Source organism: Falco naumanni, chromosome 1, assembly GCF_017639655.2.
Source record: "Falco naumanni isolate bFalNau1 chromosome 1, bFalNau1.pat, whole genome shotgun sequence".
In the NCBI taxonomy this organism is placed as follows: Eukaryota; Metazoa; Chordata; class Aves; order Falconiformes; family Falconidae; genus Falco; species Falco naumanni.
The window spans coordinates 58,474,113-58,491,382 of NC_054054.1; the positions used below are offsets into that span (position 1 = coordinate 58,474,113).

Genomic DNA, 17,270 nt, shown 5'->3' on the forward strand with positions numbered 1-17,270 from the left:
CTGTTCTTTTACAAAACACATTAACTTATCCACTCATCCTACTAAAATACAGGAAACTGGGGAAAAAAAATCCCAAAATATTCTTTAGGAAGCTGCTCTTTCATTCTCCTTTTATGCCACTGCAGCCTTGGCAACTCCAATATTCAAGCTCTGATAACTATTTTTTCTTTCAAAATTAGAACATAACCATTGTGCATGCAGCTGGACACCTAGAACACCATATGCAAACCTGGGCAGCGGGTTTGGAGAACTGAACCTTGAGCATGAGCTGCAGTTCTATTCCCCTGGGTGATCCAAGACAGTGGCCTTGCCCCTGCTGTCCTAGGAGAGGGTGCATCCTGCTTGACATTGCTGTTCTCACAAAATGGGTCAGGGCTGCTGTGCGAGGGACTGCCTTGAAATGAATCCAAACCATGAATTCTCTGTGACAGGTTGTGGCATCTGGGTGACTCAGCCAGCCTCTGTGCCTGAGGCTGTTCCAGCCCAGGCTGCAATTTTGTTAGCATCACAATTTAAGTAGACTTGGGTCTCATTAGCAGTGATGATGGACACCCTGAAGGAAAACCAGGGTGGCATAGGAAATTACGTTAGTTCATTATCGGCTCTGAAAGGGGGATAACATCTGTCTTCTTCAAACTGAGATGACCCTGGTCCTTCAGAAGGGAGCTGGCAATCTGATTTCCAGCAGTGTGCTCATGCCATGCCTCATCACCTGCTAATTTTCAAACAAAGGCATTACCCACATCATGACTCAAGGTGACCCAAGCCATCACCAACAGTCAGGATCTCCAGCTGGACATCTACACTAGCGTCCAGTGGACAGCAGCATGCTGGGGGCATTGGACATGTTGCAGCCCAGATTCAGACACACATAAAACAAATCTTATTTGCTTCATGCAAATATGACTGCAATGGGCTGTCAGTGATGATGACTCATCGAGCCAAACTGCCCAGCACTATAACAGAGAATAATCTTACAGCTACAATGCGAAAATTTTCTCTGGTTCCAAAATATCTGCCTCAGCCTGAGATGGACACTGAGGTGAGGATAAAAAAAAAAAAAAAATACAGACTAAACAAAACTGCTAGTGCATTTGAAGATTTATATTAGCAATTAAGACATTCTGTTTTAGTATTTTCTGCAATGCTTTGGACTAGTGGTTGGTGGCTTAACTGTCTTTAGCTGATCATACCTTCTGAGGAACTTCCTTAACTGCCCTGAAACAAGTTTGCTTCCTGAAGGGCAAAGCCAGACAGTCAGCACCACGTGTTTATAAGGCTGCAGTACAGTGGGAAAAGGAGGAAGAAAGGGAAAGAAATACCTAACAATTTAGTGACTGTGAACAGAACAGCCTTGTGGCAAATTATTTTCTTATTTCTTTAAAAGCTAATTGAAGATGCCACAGCATCACGTAGGAGGATTTGCTGACTACTTAGATACTGGCGTTAAGGACACCTTCCAAACTTGAGCACAAACTGTTCTTCAAAGGCTAAGCACATCAGCCTCCAGAGATGGTGCTGCTTCCTAAGGGGTTGTCTGCAAGAAGGAAGTATGTGATTACTGCAGTGGTTGTGGAATGAGACCTTAGCCACAGTATGTATACTATATGTGTAGAACCACACACCCGAGAATAGCTTCCCTGGAGACATCCCTCTTCCAGAGTAAGAGCATTCACCAGAGAAGCTACCCTAGAGTAAGAACAGTAGTGTCATTTCACATCCAACTTTGTTATGGATTAACTTCCCTATGTGTTTAAACCATCTTTTGGGGATAATTTCTGCCTTTCTTCCCGGCTCTTTCTTCTGGACACTGAATGGAAACTGTGGGAGCTCTCAGTGCTCAGAAATTTTAGGTGCTAGTTTCCCAACATCATTGCACTCTGTAACTTCAGGCTCTGCATCCCAAGATCCTTTCTTCACACTAGGTAGTGCCCATGTATGATCAAGATATCAGTAAAATAACGGATTGTTTTTAAGTCTACAGAGGTACCTGCCCATACCTTTAGCCCAGGAAGAAGCAGGCAAGATGAAGCACAGACATTCATGCCGATGGATATAAGTAACACAGTAGCACAAATGAATCAAGAGGTCCTTCTGCTACTGGGGGCAAAACAGATATTTATTTTCTGTCCTTTGATAACTTGTTTTCTGTTGATTAACATGATAAAAGAATAATTTTAACACTGTTGCCCTAATAAAACTTTAGGGGCAAAAAAGCTCTCCCAATTTGGTAGGCAGACTTTTCTGGCAGCATCCTTTATAAAAGAACCTAAATCCATAAAAGATGGTTCATTTGACCAGCCATGCCTAGCAGTGGTTGAGGATTAGTTAAGAGGCAATATTGTCCTGTAGTTCAAGCCTGGAGCTCTGTGAGAGCCAGGGTCTACCTCTCAACATGCCACATCCTGAAAACAAGTTACAGGTTCACTTTATTTCATGCATAATAAAAAGCCCTTAGGGCTTACTATGTTTTTGTTCAATGTCTTCCACAACACAGATTTGGCTCATTTGTCGGTTCTTTAAACTACTATAACACAAAAAGCAATAAGAATAAAAGCAGTCCCATAGAGCCCTAACTGTATGAACGGCACTTTCACTCCCTCTCAGATACCTCAGCATCTCAAGCAAAAAGGAGAGAGGGGAATTAAAATATCAGACACCCATCTACCTTCTAAAAGCACAAAAGAAGTTAAGACTTGAAACAGAGCTCTGGCATTGCACCCAGGTGTTGCTAACGATGCAGAATCATGGGTCACCTGAATGTCTGGGCTCAGCCCTGGACCTGACACCTCACAACCGGCTTGCAAGGGTGAGCATTGTTTCTCTTCAACGTGACTATTTTTGCAGACCTGGAAGAAGCACTGTTTGCAAAGCAGTCAGAAGGGAGGGGAGGATAACATCAGCAACTGCTTCCCTGTCACAGGGGACCATAGGCAGCACAGCTGTTCTTTTTTTAAATGTCAGTGAGGGAAAAAAAGTGCCAAGGGAGTTGTCATTGGCGGATGGCACAATAGGTGATTCCAGAATAATGCTTCATATAGTCAGAGTCTTCTCTTGAAAACATTGCTCCTGAAGCCCAGGTCTGACTAACTTTACGAATGGAAAACACCAGTTGAAAAACAGACAGGTATATTATAAAATCACTTAGGATCCAGTTTCGCTGTTTCTTTCTGATGAAGGAGAGCACAGGTGTGTCTCAGCACGGAAGCTATTCCTTGGGCTATTTCCCCTACAGGGGCTCTATAGGCCCTCTCCTACCAGGTAACAGTCACATCTAGGGTATGTCAACAGGAAGACTTCAGGCCATACCCATGTCTCTACCTCTTTGCCCTTAGTCCACCCCCTTTGCAAGCTGCCCACCACGGGGAAGGTCCATGCAAGGCCAGTCATCCCATCAGTGTCCACAGAAAATAGCAAAATGCCATCCCTGGCCTCTGCAGGAAGTCACGCACCTTCAGAGGCAAAACACAACCTCAGGTCATTTTGAAGTCCTGCCAACGTGTGCCCACACAGTGAGCCATGGCAGCTCACAGATGGACAGGGGCTGCCTCCTTTCCTCCTTGGAGCCCAGCACCTCCCCAAGCAGGAGGATGGGGACAGAGGGAAGGAGGAGCGCCATACGGTGCCAGACCTATCCCGCTCTCGAGCACTGCCAGGAGATGGGGAAAAAATTGCACAGAAGCTTTTTGAATGAAGAAGACCCAAACCTTAAGCCCTGAATTTCCCTGCAGTCAACAGAAAAAACCCAGACCTGAACCCTCCGCTTCCTTGTGCCAAGGACACTGAGGAGACATCAAAGTGATTTGTACTTCATCCCTATCACTGTGGTCGACCAGAGGTGTGATGAGAGGGGACCAGGATTTGTCCCTACCCTATAGCTACACTGCTCAACTTCTTCAGTAGGTTATGAGACAGGCAGCAAGTCCGTTCAGCCCTAAACCCCTTGAAGCCCTCTGTGGCGATGCGGATGACCCTTACAAGAACTAGCTTCAACACTGGAGACAAACAGGGACCTTGCTGCACCCTTGCCCTTTAGCTGCAGGTCTGACCATTCACTGATGGGTTGCTGTTTTGTCACCAGTCCTGCTACCCTCCTGAAAACATCCTGCTTCAAAGGGACTTTCTGGTCAGTGTTAAGGTCATGGAGTTTCTGTCTGCAAATGCAAGGAGATAGATTTCAACAAAACAACCAGGAGAAAAGTCACAGTTTTGTAAGATCTGTTGTCACGCGGCTACCATTGTCACAATGGACAGGAAAAGTGGAGCCTGAGGTTTTACAAAGCTCCCACACGGGGGTGTGTTTTTTTGGAGGGAGGGGGAGGCTGTAGCAGAGATTGCAGAAACTGGAGTCCATGACATTTTATTTGTATTGTTTTGACTCATTCACCCACACGCCCTCAAGGGATGCTCTGCTTTTTAAAATTGCTGTTTCTGCTAAAAACTGCGTGGTGTGAATCAGGGTGGTTAGATGCTCCTTTCCTCAAAAATGTTTTTTTGGATTTCTGCTATCCTATCTCTCTGCTACACAGATGTAAAAAAAGCAGAAGTTTGCCTATATAGGCAAAACCTCATTTTCCCTCCCAATTTGTTCCAATTAAATTGAAGAGAGTAATTTTTTTAAGTCAATGGAATAATACCTGTATAAAAATAACTGAAGTCAGAAAAAGTCAAGCACATTGATATTACTCTTTTCATTACCTCCTTCATCTTCCATAGCTTTCTCTGTCTGAGTACTGGAATAGCAGATAGGGTAACAACGAGAGACGTGGTCCTTGAACCAAACAAATCAACTTGGTGAGAGGAACTGAATAATAAAGAGGGAGAACTTACCACCCCTATTTTCTTGGCTTTTTTTATTTTCACTGTAGTGGGTTTTGTAGGACAGTTTGCAACTCTTTTAAAGATTTCAGTCCAGGTGATAATTTAACCAGGCAGAGGATCAGTTGATAAAACTCTGATGAGATGTCAGTTCTACAAGTGAGCTATTTCATGGCCTGGCTTAACCTATGTTTAGTCTAACAGATAAATGTTTAGAGTACACTAAGACTGCTGAAGCGAAGTTAATATAGAGTCTCACCAAACCTGGTCAATCCATAAAGCCTTCTTTGTTATTAGCCTTCAGCTCCACGTTTTGTTGAAGTTAAGCTCTGCAGCTTAAATTCACAATTTACTCATGCATTAATCCACAAATTTTAAATAAGAAGCATAACCAGCTCAGAGTTTTGCAGTGCTGGAATAGTGCAAGACAATGGAAGACACATGGCTCAGTGTGCTCAGCACTGTTGGAGTTAACCACAAGGGTCCTTAACTGACCAAGTCAGCCAGTTTCTCCCTTTCCCTTTCCTCCTTACTCGCCTTGAACAAGCCACTCCAGGGAACAGCCCTTCCACAGACTGTTTCACAGACCAGTCAGGTGCTTGGAGACAACAGAAGGGATCAGACAGGGTCTCACCACTACTGCACCAAAGGAGGACAGGGCTCATGCAGACCTGGCAGAAGTATTTCTCCATGGACTGATTGAACTTACCAGCCTTGAGTGACTGAAATTATGGATGGGTGATCTACATTTACCTGCCACAGCTTAATCCAGGACCAGTGTACTCTGTCCTTATTTAATCTTGACTCTGTTCATTTACTGCAGTGGTTACAACAGATTCTGTGTCCAAGAACGCCTTACATTTTTAACCCAGTTCAATTCTTCTTCACCAGACAGAGAAACATGCTGCTGTCATGCTACGCAGTAAGGGCACGCTTCCCTGATAACCTTGATCCCTTTGTTACTGCTGCATGGAGCAAGGCAGACATGGGAGAGGCAAGAGGTGTAAAGAAAACAGGAACTGAGGGAAACCAAGGGAAAGACAAAGATTTAGGGTAGCCAGGAGCAGCCAGGTGGAAAATGGCTAAAGAAACCAAAACACAGCCTGGCACTGGTGATGACAGAGACAGAATGAGCATTACAAGTCATGTCAAGGGAATCAACAGAAAGATTCCTATTTAAAGAGTTTCAAACCTGCATCTTCTCTCAAAACACATATAGGGCAGAAGCAGCCGATTTGCACTTGGCAGGTAGCGTCAAGAGAGTTTATGTAACGCTGCAAGAAGATAAGCACCTATTTAAAAGCAAACTGTTATTTTTACCCAACATGCAAACAAATCAAACTCTCTCATCACAGACAAAAAACCCTTCATGCTGTCAGCTGTGAGTTCTCTTGGTGCTGCAAAGCACCACAGGGCACAAAATCACTGTGGTATTTTTTGTGTTGGTTGTCAACTTCTGTTTGCTGGGGATTTGAAAAACAGAGAAGACACAAAGCACAGGAAGATCTGAACAGCAATTAGCAGCCTTAAAAAGCAAGTTAACTTAACATCATAAATCAGTGAAATGCATTTTCTCTCTAAGAAAAAGACTGTTAACCTCTCTGCAACACTGAGTTAGCAAAAATATGAGGGTTGTAACTAAGCATCTAGTGAAGAAGGAAAGGAAGGGAAGGGAAGGGAAGGGAAGGGAAGGGAAGGGAAGGGAAGGGAAGGGAAGGGAAGGGAAGGGAAGGGAAGGGAAGGGAAGGGAAGGGAAGGGAAGGGAAGGGAAGGGAAGGGAAGGGAAGGGAAGGGAAGGGAAGGGAAGGGAAGGGAAGGGAAGGGAAGGGAAGGGAAGGGAAGGGAAGGGAAGGGAAGGGAAAAGGAGGACAGATTGTGTTGTGAGGTAGGTGGAACAGGAGTGAAAGAGTTTTGGAAATATCTGGCATGGATTATGGTTCATCTCTTCTAGAAGAGGGTTACATGGTCTTGGCCTCCCTTTATAAATTTCTTTTGTTCACTTGGGTCATGTTACTATTTATTATTCAAGCTTGGATTACAAAAAAGGCAGATAAGTGGGTCTTTGCATTTATTTGCTTTGTCAGCTCAACTGATGAAGTACAAGTTTATGTGTATACTTTATATCTTATTAAATGCTGTGTCCTGTTTCGGTCTATTCTTTTCTGACTTATTTTGAACTCAAAGACCATAGCTGTAAGTGCTTCAAACCCACAGATGCTTAGACCACTGGGGAAAGAGCAGAAAAAAAGTGAAATGCAGCAACCATTACTGTCCAACTTCATTATACTCATGCCTTGGAAGGATAAACTAAGAATGTACTGGAATTTAATCTCCTCTGAGGGAAGAAACTGGAAGCAGCATGTTTGCTAGAAACAACGAACCACTAAAAAGCATCAAGATACGCAACATTTAAATGCAATTTAAAAATGGACAATGAGAAAATTTAGACACAGCACCAAGGAAAGCACATTTGTGTGGCCATACCCTTGACCCATAACAGCACAGAGCAGGCAGAAAGCAGATGTGGAGAACACAGCATGTCTCCAACACTGGAGGCTGTCCTGGATGTGCAGGAATCTGCTAGACCTATGCTAGGGCCCAGGTTGCATCAAGGGGACATGAGGATGTCACGGATTGCAGCAGCCACCGCTGGGCACCCAAGGCAGGATCTCCTCAGCATTTCTAGACTGATTTACTAATATGAATAATATAAATATTTCCATCACAGTCTGGACTGGGGCAAAGTAGCAGCAACTGGAACTTTCAACCATGCTCTTCCCCACAACAGGTCCCAATGTCAATTGTCATGGCAGCATTGCCAGGGCAAAAAAGAAACACCAGTTTATACACACTACATTTGGGAAAGAATTGTATTCAGCCTTTCTCCAGCAGTCCCATCTTCCTCTTGTGATTACAAACCAGGTAGTAAGGCTGGAAGGAGAGATGTCCCAAATGTTTAAACCAGAACCAGTGGCAAGGCTCCCTTGGGAGCTGACAAGGGCAAGTCACAACCACCTCCTGGGATTCCCACTCCCACTGCAAAACCTGTTCGGTGAAGGACCGTGTTGCAACATGTGCTCTTCATACAGAGTGCTTATTTCTGTCTGTAATTTAGCCTCTTGGCAGGAGATAGATGCTCATACATATCGAGTGAAACAGCTTGCTTATCCATATCAACCTACACATCCTCATACTGTAGCACCAGCACAGTGTACTCTCTGCTTCCTGTGATCTCCTGTGGACCACAGAAAGATTTGGTTAATCATACCCATCACCTCACCATAAAAGTCTGCTCCATGAGGGACGTTTTCTGTCCTTTCATGCTGTTGAGTTATAAAATCCACAGGGGAAGGGGCCTCTGTGGATGCTCCTGTGAAACCATTCCACTATTCATTTTACATGGGAAGGAAGGTTAAAAACAGTGGGGCATCACAGTGCTAACTGAATGTTAAAAATAACATATAACAGTAATGCTTATCACATATGGGAGGAGAAAAGAAAATACCTGAATTATGCTTTCAGAAATAGTATTGTCTGTTCTTAATAAAACACAGAACATAATGAGGTCATCAGTCTACTAATCGTACTAGTTCACTAAGTTCTGCAGAGGAGAGAGGAAAACATAATCCTTAGAGCATGTCAGATTCCCCTTGTCCTTTATTTAAGAGATTACTAAATTATTGAAATTCTACATTAAGAATATATTACACACTGTCTAGTGAATGATGGGACTGCAATGCATAATACAGAGAGGTGTAAGCTTCCCAATAAGTGCATATGAAATTACTTTCCAACCTAAAACACCTGTTTCCTGGCAACGTGATTTCAAGAGATTTGAGGAGGGAAAAATAAACCAGAAAGTAATACATTGATGACTGAATTTTGTAGCTGAAATTTATACCACTAAAGACATCTTATTAATTAAGTTTATTTAGGTAAGCAATATGCAGTGAGTTAGTAGAAGAGCAAATAAAAAAAGAGCATGGCTCCAGCAACTGCAAATATCTTGCCTTATCCTGACTTCATGCCATGTGTCACAGTGGTGTCACAGAGCAAGACAGTTCCGTGAAGACAGAGGAGTGAATGGTGATTATTTCCTTCTCACCAGGTATCCATTATACTCAGCTCAGTGTCTTGATAAAAAGAAGAGGGAATGAATACCAAAGCAGATGCATTCAATGCTAGGTATGATCATTACCAACCTCATTGTCTGCCTGCACTGCTAAGAAGAACAAGACTTTATTGATAAAACTTGATAATGTTGCCAACAGAAATTCAAGAGAAAGAAGAAACTTCCTAGAAATATGGTTTGACTTGGCCACTGTTAGAGTCAGCCTCTTTCTTTCATGTCAGGAGGACATATTGTACAATGTGACAAAGTTATGGATGCTTCACAGTTCATTTTTTGGTGTAAAAGTTGTACACTAGGTTGCTCCTGAACTTGCTTCAATCTATATTCAGAATCTCTTGTCAATTAATAAATTATATGAATGGATAAAGCATATTCCAGAGAGAGCCCAAGGATTCACTGGCTGAATTCAGTCTTCACCAGCTGCAACTTTGCTGAGGCTTAGGGGTGAATTCAGCTGTCTAAGATGTTTTAAAAAAAAGTTCACCTTCTTAATCCCAAAACAGGGTTCAGCTCCAAGCCAGGAATCCTTCAGTGGCAGTGGGATTTTAGCCATGACATATGGCATGTCATTGTCTACTAGATACCTCTACTGAGGTACCAGTTCAACTTAGAAAGACCAGCTTGGACCCCCCTCTTCAAAGAGGAAGCCCCAGGCATCCACGTTTATGCTGTCACACAGGCTATGTTATTAGCCCAAATATTAGCTAAAACCTCTGCTTTTGTGCCCTGCACTGCTGGCGCTCTCGTGCCCCCACTCACTGCGTGGCTCAGGGTGGGCAGTTTGGACACACAGCCACATGCCAAAATGCAGAAAATCAGTTCTATCTCCTGAACAACAGCTCTGCTCATGGTGAAGGTCACAGAAAGCAGACAACCGCTCTATAGTCCAGGGACCCTGAAGGCAGATTCCCCTGAAAGGTCAAGACTGTTACAAAAACCCAAGAGGACCCTCAGACCTACTACTCTGCTTCCCCACAGTGAAACAAGCTGCGTTGCAGCTGATCTCAGAACCAGTGCTTAGAGCCGGACTTACGCTACGACAGGCACAAGAGCCCTGCAAGAGCAGTGTTCATCCTTGCATTGCAGGACAGCTCAGTTCTGCCAGATTTGTCAGAGAAATAGCTCAAGGAAAAATATCCTTGTCACGCTGCCAGTGCCAGTGCTAAACTAGGTTAATTGTCAGAGAGATGCAGAGGTCAGCCAAACTTGCAGCATACGGCCTGTGTGGCTTAATGTCAGACGAGAAATGAGATTCTGTTGCTTGTGAGTAACCACTGGTCTCCTGTAACTCCCATCATCTCGCTCCTTCCTCCTATGCTGCCAGTGCCCCGGTGCTTTGCCCTCTCTGGTCTCCCTCCCAAAGTGGATCGCCCATTGTGAAGCAGTCTCCGAGTGGGATAAGGTTTGCTCCATCTGCGCTGCCGGTACATGGGCAAGGCATGTAAGCACACTTCTTCTGAGCAGCCTACACAAAAATCAGCCATAACTGAGACATAACTCATTCATGGAAAGAAACCTGTCTGCCAGCCAGAATTATTGCATTTCCTTTCCAGCTTGGCAGGGTTCCCCTTTTTTTGTGCTGGCTCAGGTCTTACTTTTGGCAACAAAATGTATTTGTTGAGATTGATACTGGCCAATGTCAGCCTTTTCCGAAGGTGTGAGAAGGCTCCAACCATGAGAAAACATTTCAGCAGAGTAAAAGGTTGAATTCTGATCTCAAGCGTGTGTAGGTGGCTGTGAATGGAGTAAAGGTGACTTTCATGCATGCACAAGTGAAACAGGATCTTTCTCAAAGTATAACTGAAATACCAACTTTCATTACACACAAAATTCCCAGAAAAATCAACAAATTCTTAAAGGTCTCAAAGGGGTTTTGGTTTCTGGAGCTGTCCCTGACAAATCTATTTCTGCACCTAGAATCACAGTGCTGGGGAAAAAGATGCTAACCAGTGACACTTAGTCATACCATGAAAATGCAACACCTTGTAACCCAGGTTGTGGAGAACCAGGCAGGGTGAGGAAGTGGAGAAGGGTACTGTCCCTGGGAGAGGGTGGCAGAAGGTGTGGGAGAGATCCAGACCTCACCGTGCTGCTCAGGGGAAAACACTGCTTATTTGGCAGAGTGCAATTAGTCCTTGGTCAAAGAGTGACCGGCCCCTGAACGGTCAGAGTCGATAGGAAATGACCGCTTTCTGCTGCACTTCCCATGCTAGCAGCATAGCCCGTATCAAACACTCCTGAATGGAACACCTCATGTATTTAGAAAGTTCAGTTTGGGCACCTCAACGCCGTGAGTTTAGACTACAACTACTCTGGTACTTCCAAGATAATACAGTATATTTGCAGTTCACCTACGTGGGCTTCTGCCTGGGGGCTTTCGGGCCATACTTGTACTAAAATCTCAAGCTTTACTGTGCGGTTCTAAAGGCAGAAGAATGACAGAAGCAGGGTCATGCCACAAGAGAGGAGGAGAATAAACAAAGTTAGGGACCAAAGAAGCAGAGAGCAGGAGTGGAAAAGCAAGCAAGAGGGCTGGTGGAGTGGGGTTGGACACAATACAGTGAGGGGACAAGCTGGGGAAGTGACACTAGCTGTTGCTGAGGGTTTTGGGAAACATCTAGAAGTCTGAAGGAAAACCAAGTCCTTGGAGGATCTGCTGCTGTTGCAGAGACCTTGGGGAGAAACAAAGGGAGCCTGAGAGTGCCTGGTGCCTACTGCTCCCCTGCACCATTGTGCATGCTCAGCGATATCCAGACCAGAAGCTTTCCCAAAGAGGATACGGAAGACAGGAAGAGTCAGCAACCGAGAAGACTGTATTTCTTGCTTCCATGCAAGATTTCAGAGTTTGCCATGTTTCCACCCTGGTCACTTTGTGAAGCTGTAGCATAGGGGTGAAGCCAATGGGCAGCCTTTGATGCACTCATGCCTTTCTGCTTTAATTCACCTCAGTTCTACTTTTCCTGCGAGACATCCAACGCTAGTACGCTGGAAAAGACCCTTTACATATTATCTGAGTGTGCTTTGTCCGCGTTGTTTAATGTGGATATTCTTGACATTTCATTTATATTTTCATTGAAGAATCTTTCCATTCAAGCCTTGCTTTCCAACACTTTCAGATTTAATTAACCTCACAGCTTAACTCTGACACAGATTTCCATACAGGCTGCTCTGCACAGAGTAAGGAGGCCAACACGTGGCTTTTGCAGTGGACTAACACACAAGCCCAAAAGGCACTCCAGGCTTACCAATTTTGTCACAAATAATGCGTGCTCTGCGCTCCCCAGCCTCCTTGCAGCTAATTTCACAAGAACAGAATTGAAGCCAGACACAAGCTTCCCCATCAAGCTGAACAGATATTAAAGAAATCAGCTGCACATTTAAACCCAGTGATGGAAGGGGGTCGGGAGGGTGCGCCTAGTAGCTTGAACTAAATTGTTCTTACTGTAAAAAAGATGTGCCCAAGGACACTAGAACACAGCTGGCACTTGCGTCTCTTCTTTTTAAATTGAATTAACAGAGAAACTACATTTTACTGGCTATTCCAGCCCAAAATGCTGTTTTGAAATTTAAGAGTAGTTATCATATAAAAGTTATATAGGGAAACTTGAGCCAGTTAATTTGGTGAGATCCCTTTGACTGTTTCACATAAAACTCAAGAGAGGTAAGAAAAAAAGAAGTAATTTTTTTCATGCAGGAGTAGCTTGCAAATTTCACTCTAACAAACAATAGATTTTTTTAAAAAAATGCTTGATTCAGATCAGTGGGATGGATCTAGCTGGTGGATTACCAGCAGTGACTAAGGCCAGGAGCTGTTTAATCCTTGGAGGGAAGCAGTGCCAGCAAGCGCGGCTGCCATGGGCTCCCCAGTGCTCGACCTGTGCCGAGCACACGCGATGCCCGGCACCCTCCCGGGCGCTCGCTCTGTCAGCACGGCATGTGCTGACGGGGGATTAAGTTGGAAACCACCCCGTGCTTTCCACGTGACTGAGGTTCTCGGAGGGACAAGGTGAGGTTATTCATTGCTTAGTCTGGCAACTTGCTTCCCCTCATAATTTTATTTCTAAGTGGCTTATTCAACTCAAAGTGAAGAAAATCTTTCTTTTGAGAAATGCCCTGCTGCACAGGTCCTGCTTTGAAGTGAGAGGGGTAGCGATGGAGGCTGGCACCGCTTGGTGTGAGCAGTGCCACCAGGTCCTCAGCCCCAGGAGAACCTCCTGCAGTGGCCAGAGGCTGCCTCTCCATCCACACACCTTGTTTTTAACCAGCAAGAATAACATACCCCAACTCAAAAGACACTTGGGCAAGTTTTGCTTTCTGACAATGTTTTAGGTAGGAAAGAAAGAGAGAAGATATCTCTTGAAGCAGCTTTACAGGGTTATAAAGCAAAAGGCATGGACCCTGGACTGGGGTCTCCTCAAGACCTGTGCAGACCCTTCTGATGCTGAGAGCCATTGGCCTGGTGCAGCTATGACACCACCACCACACCCACCCCAGAGGTTCCTTGAAGGAGACGTCACAGATTTCTCTTGTCCTTCTGCCAGGTGTTTCCATGAGCTTCCCTTCAGGAGCTTACCATGGGCTGCTCTTCACAATTTGGCTAAGAGCAAGGACAAGAAGGACATCTGTGTGAAGATCTTTGTGAGGGCAAGGGAGGATTAACAGGCAAAGGCCAGGGAAGTGGTTTTGGTGCAGGGAAGAGTGTCAGGAGATATTTATTTGCTTTATTTATTTACTTGCTGAGAATACCTATAATTATCAGACTGCTAATTGGAAACTAAAAATAACAGCACCCAACAAGTGCCACTACAGCACATCCACACACTTCTCCTTCCTACATGCATGGCACTCAGCTAAAGTGCAAAGGTCTGGCACAGCCTTTCCCCAGCTTCATTTCTCCTCTTCAACTCTCCTAAAATCTCCTCTCTATTTCTTAGATGGATTCCAGAGCCTGCATCTCCAGACGGGCTTTGGGCTATACTGTAATCCCTATTCCCCATGCTGCCCATTTCACACTTACGAAAAAAATGCCCTCAAACTAAAGCAATCCCCGCTCACCACTGCAACACAAATAACCTAACCTTTGTTTGAACAGGGTAGAAGGGAAGAGACAGACTGTATGAGTGGGACTGCAGTGCAAATCCCAGTGCCCTTACTATTGTGCCAGCACCAGTGACAGTGACCACATCTCCCATGGTCCTCCAACTCTTCCCTGACTGCTCACATCCCTGCTGGCCCCCTACTCCTCCTCAGCTAGTATCTCTGGTGGCTGCCAGCCAACAAAATAACGAGCCCTGACTGAGGCCAGTATTTGTACTGGCTAGCAACCAAAGATAGTGTGATAATAGAAAAAAAAAAAAGTTTTCTGCCTACTACGGTCTAGCTTTGAGCAGTGGGGCAAGCTATTAGATATGCTACACATGGCAGTGGCTTTTCAGTTGCCTGTGGGGAAGGATTTACGAAGCTGCCTCTGTGGGGTTTGGAGCACAAAATGACTGGGGCAGTAAACTTGTGCCCCCAGGTGCCAGGCTGTCATCGACACCAGTGTCCAGGTTGTCTTACTCACAAAATTTTGCATGAAAAACCTCCTGCATGCAAGAGCCTGAGCAATCAAAGTAGCAAACTGTAGGTCATAACATTTGTATAAACTAATTAAACAGGACTGAAAACAATATTTCTCTTTTTCTTTCAACTGCTGCTGTTAGAGAGGACCTTGAACCATCCCACAGATTAATAATTCAGTGCCTTGTGCGGCATCCAAAGGCACCAAATACATGTGGAGGAGGAGAAATTCCTGAAACAAGCTCAAACTGCCCCGGCGCCCTTTTGGGTTATGTCAGTCCCAGCAAATCCTGCTTCCCGCTGCCCCAGCCAGAGATGGAGTGGTGCAGGAGCTCCTGAGCAGCAGCTGCCAGCACCAGGTAGTGTCCAGGGCTGGGCACCGGGGAGGGGACATGCACCTCCCATTGCTGACAACCGAAGATGCACGTCCAAGCCCCAGCTTGCACCCACTCCGCTAAGAACGACTGCCGACATCCAGCAAGACTAACATCTCTGTGGGTTAGAAGGCTAAATAAATAAAGGACAACAGCTACTGTAAGTCGTAGCCCTTTACCCTGGGAGAATCAGTGAACCTGAATTCCCCAAGAAAAGCAAGTAGGCTGCGTCTGCGTCTGTGCTCTGATTAATCCCATCAGTTTGTTTTCCTGGAAACTAGATGTCCCAGATGCCATTGTTTCCATTGTAAGTGTTCATCTGCTCTGTTTTGAGCTTGATTGCTCCTGTAGCCTGCTTGGCTTAACTGGGTTCTTTGTTTGTTTGTTTTAAATTAACATTCTTAAACAAAATGCCAGAAAATTAAGATGAGGGCATAGCTGCAACTCTCAACACCAGATTTGTTAAATGTTTAAAAACACCTATGGCATACAGAAATCCTGAGCTGCTGTACACAGCGTGACTAAATTATTAATAGTTGCCATGCATATCACACAAGAATTTCAAAAGGGGACTTTGTGTTTCTGCAAAACACCACTATTTTTGTCAGACAGTAGAGGCAAAATCATTTGGAAATTAGTCTTATTGGTACTAATCACAACTGTTACTAAAACATTCTCACTTTAGGCACAATACAGTAATTTTTCATTTTTGAGCAGAACTAGCCATTTCATTCATTATCTCAAGGAAGATCTTGAGAGTTTTCAATTTGTTAAAATACAAGCAAAACATAATTAATAAAAACATGCTGGAAAAATATCTATTTCTAGTAATAAAAGCCGTATTAACTAGTACAATAACATTCAAGCACAAATTAAACTACTATCTTTTACAGATGGTACCACAAAATATTTGTTTTATGGGATGGAAAAATCAGCTATGGGGTTGTCTGAGGTGGTTTTTTTTAAAAAAACATGAAGATACGTGAATGGATTGCTACATTTAAATTTGTGCTACAAAGAAAATAACATCCTGCTGTGGGCAAAAACAGAAATATGGGAATTTCTTTCCTGTCTCAAGTGAATTATTTCTGGTGAAAGGCTTCTCAGCGTTTTGCTACAGGCATGCAGCTTTACACACAGAACATTATGCATGTACACACAGAGAGTGCTCTACCAGGGGTGTCTGTCCTGATGCCCTCCTCTATGCCCAGCTCCCCTGCAAAGCTATTTATGGTAAAGAAAAACCACAGGCTCAGAGATGGAAACAAACCCGCCAAACCCAACAACCACTGAAAACGTCGGCACAGAAAAGCAAGTTGATAAGGAAAAAGGCAGCTTCACTCAGTATGTCTCAGCTGCTTCCAGAGCAGAAAGCAATGGGGATGTACTGCTATTATTAGCCCTCCGGATGGGAAGCAGCTAGTTCACAGCACGGTTTGAAGCTGTTGGCAAGACGTTGCAGGATTTTCTTCACACGTATGCGCACACACACAGACACACAGGCAGACAGACAGACCCCCCAAAACGCTCGTGGCGAGCCCCTTCCCGCCACTCCGGTGAGACAGACAGACAGAGAGCACGACACCGGCGCGACTGTGCGTACTCACAGCTCGGAGTACAAGAAGTGCAGGTTGCCCACATTGTCTATGTAGTTTGCAGGACTTAGCCAAGGTAGGACCAGTAACAGGAGAGCCTTCATTTTCAGTGCAGGACTGGCACTGCTGCTAGGTTTCCTCCTTCCCACTGTCTCTCTGTGCTGGTGGGACACACAACGTGAAGCTTTTGTGCCAGCCAAGCCCCTTCTAAGCAAGCCTTTCCATTTCAACGCAATGGTAGCACATTATGAATCAAGCTTAAATCCCTTAAACGAAGCTACACTGCAAAAATCATTGACCTGTAAGAGGATTACTCGATCTGACTCTCAGATGTGTAGATGTGAGGTTTTAGGGACAGCACAGCGTGGTTGGTGAGACAGTGACTTATGCTGCAGAGGAGAGCGATGCTCGGGGAAGAGACCTGCCTCCTGCAGGATTCAGAGTGGTTCTTCAGAGGCAGCTGGTACATTTACATCACTGCCCACAAGCAGATGGGTTACAAGCTAAACTGCATCACGGAAGGGTGTAGCTGTCTGACAAGGGGGGAAAAAATGCCCCCCGTGGAGTTCTGAAGCAGGCGATATCAGAAGACCACACCTTTTTAAAGTAAAACACTGCAAAAGATCACAGCCAACTGCTGGTTGTTTGCCTCTCAGTCTGAATTCCCCAAATCCAGTCAGATGTTTTTGTGCAAACATAAATCATGTAATAATCCAAGGGCGTGTCTCTTCTCAAGCAGGTTTTGGTATTGTTGTGGGGGTTTTTTGAAGGTTGCAAGAGCAAACATTTTAA

General features: G+C 44.6%; 1 protein-coding gene across 5 annotated transcripts in view; it reads right to left on the bottom strand.

The window, feature by feature from the left end:
- Window positions 1-17,270, bottom strand: part of LNX1 (ligand of numb-protein X 1) — an 84,483-nt gene that overhangs the window by 48,677 nt on the left and 18,536 nt on the right. For 2 of the 5 annotated variants that reach the window (XM_040595667.1, XM_040595657.1), the window contains exon 1: window positions 16,491-16,904. The exons of 2 other annotated variants lie outside the window; for them this stretch is intronic. In XM_040595667.1, coding sequence (XP_040451601.1) covers window positions 16,491-16,582 — 92 coding nt within the window. In that variant the 5' untranslated portion in view covers window positions 16,583-16,904. Of the gene's footprint in view, window positions 1-16,490; window positions 16,905-17,270 lie in introns of those variants that run through there. One more of the 5 variants, XM_040595674.1, reaches the window with a different exon arrangement.